The sequence below is a fragment of the Malurus melanocephalus genome, unplaced genomic scaffold (assembly GCF_030028575.1).
Source record: "Malurus melanocephalus ecotype Western Australia unplaced genomic scaffold, MMel_1.1 scaffold_808, whole genome shotgun sequence".
NCBI lineage: Eukaryota > Metazoa > Chordata > Aves > Passeriformes > Maluridae > Malurus > Malurus melanocephalus.
The window spans coordinates 10989-16662 of NW_026624040.1; the positions used below are offsets into that span (position 1 = coordinate 10989).

The following is a 5674-nucleotide window of genomic DNA, read 5'->3' on the forward strand; positions in this document are numbered from 1 at the left end:
ATCAGGCTGGTTCCAGCCTGCCAGGAATTCCACAGTCCCCGGGGCTTGGAGGGGGAGCCGGGATTTAGAAAATCAGAGAATCAGAGAAACACAGAAACACAGAGTCACAGAGTCACAGACACACAGAATCAGAGAATCAGAGAAACACAGAATCAGAGAATCACAGAATCACAGGGTCACAGAGACACAGAATCACAGAGTCACAGAATCAGAGAATCGGAGAATCAAAGAATCACAGAATTAGAGAATCAGAGAATCACAGAAACAGAGAAACAGAGAATCAGAGAATCACAGAATCACAGAGTCAGAGAGTCAGAAACACAGAAACAGAGTCACAGAATGACAGAATGACAGAATAATTTGAGCTGGAAGAGACTTTCAATCTCTCCTTGTCCCACCCCTGCCATGTGCAGGGCCCCTTTCCTCCATACCAGATTATTCCATGGAAAATTTTGCTTTTGCTGATAAAATTTTACATTTTACAGGTGGGACAGAGCTGACCCGGCTCATCTTTTGTCTCAGAACTCTCAGTATTTGGATTTACCTGTCTGACACACGAATCTGCACTGCACAGCTCTTTCTGATCATGCACAGGTTTATTAGGGACACAAACCACCTCCATCCCCACGGGTGAGCAGCAAGGTGTCGGCATCAGCCAGGCTGATCCCAGGATCCCAGCCTGGAATCTGCCTCATTTCGGGCAGCATTTCTGGGTCTGACTCCAGCACTGATGTCCTTTTTCCTCCTTCACTCTCCCTTCCTGCAGCTCGAACATCGTCCAGGGGCTGGAAGGGGCAGAGGAGAGGCAGAGGAGGCAGTGTCATGTCTGTGCAGCCCCTCCAGCAGGCAGTGGCAGCTTCAGGAGGCACTTTCAGCTSAGGCTGCAGAGGCTGTGATAAAATTAATTTTAAAAAACCCCAAAAAAGTCCCAAAGGAGCAGCAAAGTCCGGCAGTTCTTCCCAGAGRCGCTTTATCCACAGGCAACCCCTTTGAAAATAAACCAAACCCCCAATTCCACGGCTTCCCTGTTCAGATGAATCCCCAAAAGCATTAAAACCCTTGCAGGAGGACGCAGCCCGTCCATGCTGAGAGATGCTTTGTATAAATAGCTCATTTACATCCGCTATGTACAAAATATCTGTACACTGGCGCTCCTTGGTTTGGTGTGAGGATCCCAACGCCCTTCCCGAGGCACTGGAGCGGCCGTGCCCGAGGCCAGGCAGTGAAATCCGTGAATTTGGGGCGAAAAGCCCCTTTTCCACCAGCACCCGCCGCTATTCCTTCAGCAGCCCCAGCTTCTTGAGCGCCTCTCGCCGGTTCTCGTCRGCCGCGCCTTTCGGGGTGATTTTCACGCTCACAGCCGAGCGGGACGGTCTGGGRAAGCCGGGCAGAGGGTGAGATCTCCTCTTGCTGCTCTTTTCCTGCTCCTCGTGCTCCTGGAGGCCGGCAAAGTCTTTTCCAGCACCCAGRGAGACGGGCCGGGGGCGGCCGCCGCGCAGGAAAGCGGGTGCCAGGCGCTCCATGAAGGACAGCTTGCCCARGGAGCTGCTGCCGCCGCTTCCCTTGGAGCTCTGCTCCTTGCTGCTGCCCATGGAGCTGGCCAGCCCCACTCCGGAGCGCTCCAGGGTGTTGGATTTGAATGCCATGTGCCGGACACCGGGCACGGAGCTCTCGGCGGGGATGGGGASAGGATGCGGATGGGGCTGAGCGCTCGGCTCSCTCCCGTCCCGGGACAGTCCCAGCTTCTCCAGCGCCTCCCGCCGGGCTTTTTCCTTCTCCTTGGGGTCTCGGTGGCCCGAGTTGCCTTTCTCAGCRGCGGTGTCGCCGGCGGGGCTGGGCTGGGAGGCGGCCGGGGGTGGCGGCGATGTTTTCACCCTTTGGTTGTGCTCCGAGGGCAGCGGCACCGCGCCGCTCCTGCTGGTTTTCAGGATGATGTTCGGGGGCAATTTCCGCGGTTTGGGGGCGGTCGGGGGCCCGCGCTTGGCATCGGGGTCCTGAGGKGSCTCTTCCAGCGGGGATTTCTCCGGSTGACCCCACGAAGTCCGARCTTTGGTGTCCTTGKCACCGGAGSGATGGCCGCGTGTCCACTCGTGCTCATCGTGGAAGGGATCTGAGGGTTGGATAATCACGGATTTGGTGCCCTCCCTGGGCCCGTCCTGGGCACGATTTGCTGCTGGCACAGCTGGCACAGCTGGCGCTGCTCTGCTGCCCGAGGCTCCGTTTGCCGCAGGGATGTTCCTCGGGACGCCGGGGGAGGCAGAGGGGCCGGGAGGGGCAGCCCCACGGCTCAAATCTGCGGAAAGAGGGACACGAAATCATGCCTTGCACACGGACACGGCAGCTCCGTGTCCGCAGGGGTGGCCGGGGCGAACACCCAGAGCTGTCYCCGACACCACGGACCCATCACTGCTCGGGATCCTTTGGGTCTGACCAAACCCAGGAGCATTTTTAACCCTTGTGAGCGCGTTCAGAGCMCAGACAATGCGGTTCTGCTGGGTTTGCTGCACACCTGAGAGCAGGAGAGAACATATGGAACCCTCGATGGGAACTCCCTGTGCCTCATCCAGCCCCCTCCCTCCCTGCCAGGACCTTTCCCTCGGGTTTCCAGCTCACCCCGGGGCACGGSGCCTCTCCTGGGCTTGGAGGGCTCCCCGGAGTCGGTGTCATCCGTGGAGACGCCGCTGTCTCCCTCCGCATCCAGAGAGCCGATGGTTTCTTCCAGGAACATCAAACACTCCTTCTCTTCCACAGATAAATAGTCAAAGCTGCTGTCACTCTGGAAAAAGGAGATAAGGCAGTACAGGTGAGAAACTCGGGTTTACTTTATACTTTTTACTATATGTATGTATGTGTATATATATAAAATATAATTTTATACAGTTTTACTATACTATTTTGTAAAATTTTATATAATTTTACATAATTTTATATAGTTTATATAGTTTTATATAGTTTTATATAGTTTTATATAGTTTTACTATACTATTTTATGTAATTTTATATAATTTTATATAGTTTTATATAGTTTTATATAGTTTATATATATAGTTTATATAGTTTTATTATACTATTTAATGTCCAGGTGGTTTAGAGAGCCCGTGACAGCAGCTTGGCCAGTGGCTGTTCAATAATGAGTATTTACAGCTCCAGAAAACTAGAAAACCTCCTCTAAAATAAGAAATATATAATATATGTATACTTATAGGTATTTTTTTATATTACCCTACTCTGTGGGTCAGAAGATGGGTTATTATTCTTAACTTGGAAACTTGGCCTCTAACTTTTAGTTCTTTAAATAACTTTGAAATGTGAGCAGATGGGTAGGTACAGRCACCTCTAGAGCTCATTAATATTTAGAAACCACCCTAAATATTCCTGTGCAGGTGACGAACTCTCCTTTTTCTCCCATTCACACCRCAGCAAGAGCTGTTTATTTTTGTTGTATTTCGAGTACCAGGAGATGTGATACTGCAATATCAGATATCAGGGTGATTCCTGCAATGTGTCATAAACAAAACGAGGTGCAGGAGAGATGGAATGTGCATCAGATCAACAAGCACGGGGCAGGAATTATCCAGGTGGAGTTGTTTTGCACAGACACCTTATCCAAATCTTTCACCGAGCACTATCACAACCAGTTCTTCCATCYCCATTAAATCCCAAGGGTTTGGTTYTGGTTTGCAATACATCCCRTGGAAAAGCTGCCAGGTTTTCTGCTGAGCTCTGTGAGCTGCACTCACAAATATCAATTATGCTCCAAGCTGGGCAGGATGTAATTAATCCATCAATCTCGGAATCAGCGTTGGGAGACAAACAGGCTTTAATGGGCTGATAGTGAAAAATTACCCCTCTACACCCATGGGCCAGGCTCATCCCTGCCTGAACGGGGAATTCATCTCCTGCCAGGCAGGAGGAGCTCAGCTTGCTGTCCCCTGAGGTGGAGTCACCCTCYTTGGGGACAGTGTGACCCAGGTACCCCCCTGGTGTCACCCCAAATCCCTGGAGCTGCTGGGATCCTGTCCCAGGGCAGACCCTGCAGGAGCAAAGGCTCCCGGCTGCTGCCACACTCATGGCAGGAGGGAAACTCTGGGAAAGATCTGGGGCAGGAATTCAGCAGGTCCTTGCACTGTCTCGGCCTCCAGCTGCTTCNCAATGTGCCGGCCCCAAATGCTGCTGGCTGCTGGTTATTCACATCCTGGCTCTGGCAGAGCTTCCTCCTGGCCAGGAGCTTCCTCTGCCACCCTTCCTCGGGGCCCTGGGGTGGTGCCATGGGGTGGTGGCCCCGGGAGGTGCCCCCGGGCTTTGGGGCGCGCCTGGGTGTGTTTGGGCACACGGCTGGCACAGCGTGTGGGGCTGTGCCCAGGCTGTCCCAGTGTCCCCCTGTGGCACAGCAGGGTCCCCCTGAGGCTCTCCTGGGTGAGCCCGGACCCCCCAGCACCAGTGGGACCCCAATGTGACAGCAGTGCCTGACAAAACCCCTGAATTTGGGTTCCAAAACCCTGAATTTGGGGTTCAAACCCCTGAATTTGGGTTCCAAACCCCTGAATTTGGGCTTCAAACCCCCCTGAATTTGGGTTCCAAACCCCTGAATTTGGGTTCCAAACCCCCTGAATTTGGGTCCCAACCCCCCTGAATTTGGGGTTCCAACCCCTGAATTTGGGGTTCCAATCCCTGAATTTGGGTTCCAACCCCTGAATTTGGGGTTCAAACTCCTGAATTTGGGTTCCAAACCCCCAGAATTTGGGGTTCAAACCCCTGAATTTGGGTTCCAACCCCTGAATTTAGGGTTCCAAACCCCTGAATTTGGGTTCCAACCCCCCAGAATTTAGGGTTCCAACCCCTGAATCTGGATTCCCAACACTCCTGAATTTAGGGTTCAAACCCCTGAATTTGTGTTCCAACCCCTGAATTTGGGTTCCAAACCACCAGAATTTGGAGCTCAGACCCCCTGAATTTGGGGTTCAAACCCCTGAATTTGGGGTTCAAACCCCTGAATTTGGGTTCCAACCCCTGAATTTGGGGTTCAAACCCCCCTGAATTTGGGTTCCAACTCCTGAATTTGGGTTCCAGCCCCTGAATTTGGGTTCAAACCCCTGAATTCGGGTTCCAACCCCTGAATTTGGGGTTCAAAGCCCCCTAAATTTGGGTTCCAACTCCTGAATTTGGGTTCCAACCCCTGAATTTGGGTTCCAACCCCCCTGAATTTGGGTTCCAAACCCCCGGAATTTGGGGTTCAAACCCCTGAATTTGGGTTCCAACCCCTGAATTTGGGTTCCAAACCCCTGAATCTGGGATTCCAACCCCTGAATTTGGGTTCCAAACCCCTGAATCTGGGATTCCAACCCCTGAATTTGGGGTTCAAACCCCTGAATTTGGGTTCCAAAATCCCTGAATTTGGGTTCCAACCCCCCCGAATTTGAGTTCCCAGCCCCTCAATTTTGGGTTGAAATGCCCTGAATTCGGGTTCCCAAACCCCTGAATTTGTGCTCCAAATCTACAGAATCTGGATTCCCAACACTCTGAATTTGGGTTCGAAACACTCTGAATTTGGCTTCCAACCCCTGAATTTGGGTTCCAAACCCCTGAATTCGGGTTCCAAACCCCAGAATTTGGGGTTCAGACCCCTGAACTTGGGTTCCAAGCCCTGAATTTGGGTTCCAAACCCCCAGAATTT

The 5674-nt window shown here is 52.2% G+C and overlaps 1 protein-coding gene across 1 annotated transcript in view; it reads right to left on the reverse strand.

The window, feature by feature from the left end:
- Positions 1-374: 374 nt before the first annotated feature.
- The window catches only part of CUNH1orf116 (chromosome unknown C1orf116 homolog), an 11291-nt gene continuing 5991 nt past the window's right edge, over positions 375-5674 (reverse strand). The window contains exons 3-4 of the mRNA XM_057385311.1: positions 2614-2776; positions 375-2293 (exon numbers count right to left, since the gene is read on the reverse strand). Of these exons, the coding sequence (XP_057241294.1) occupies positions 1275-2293; positions 2614-2776 (1182 nt within the window). The 3' untranslated portion in view covers positions 375-1274. The remainder of the gene's footprint in view (positions 2294-2613; positions 2777-5674) is intronic.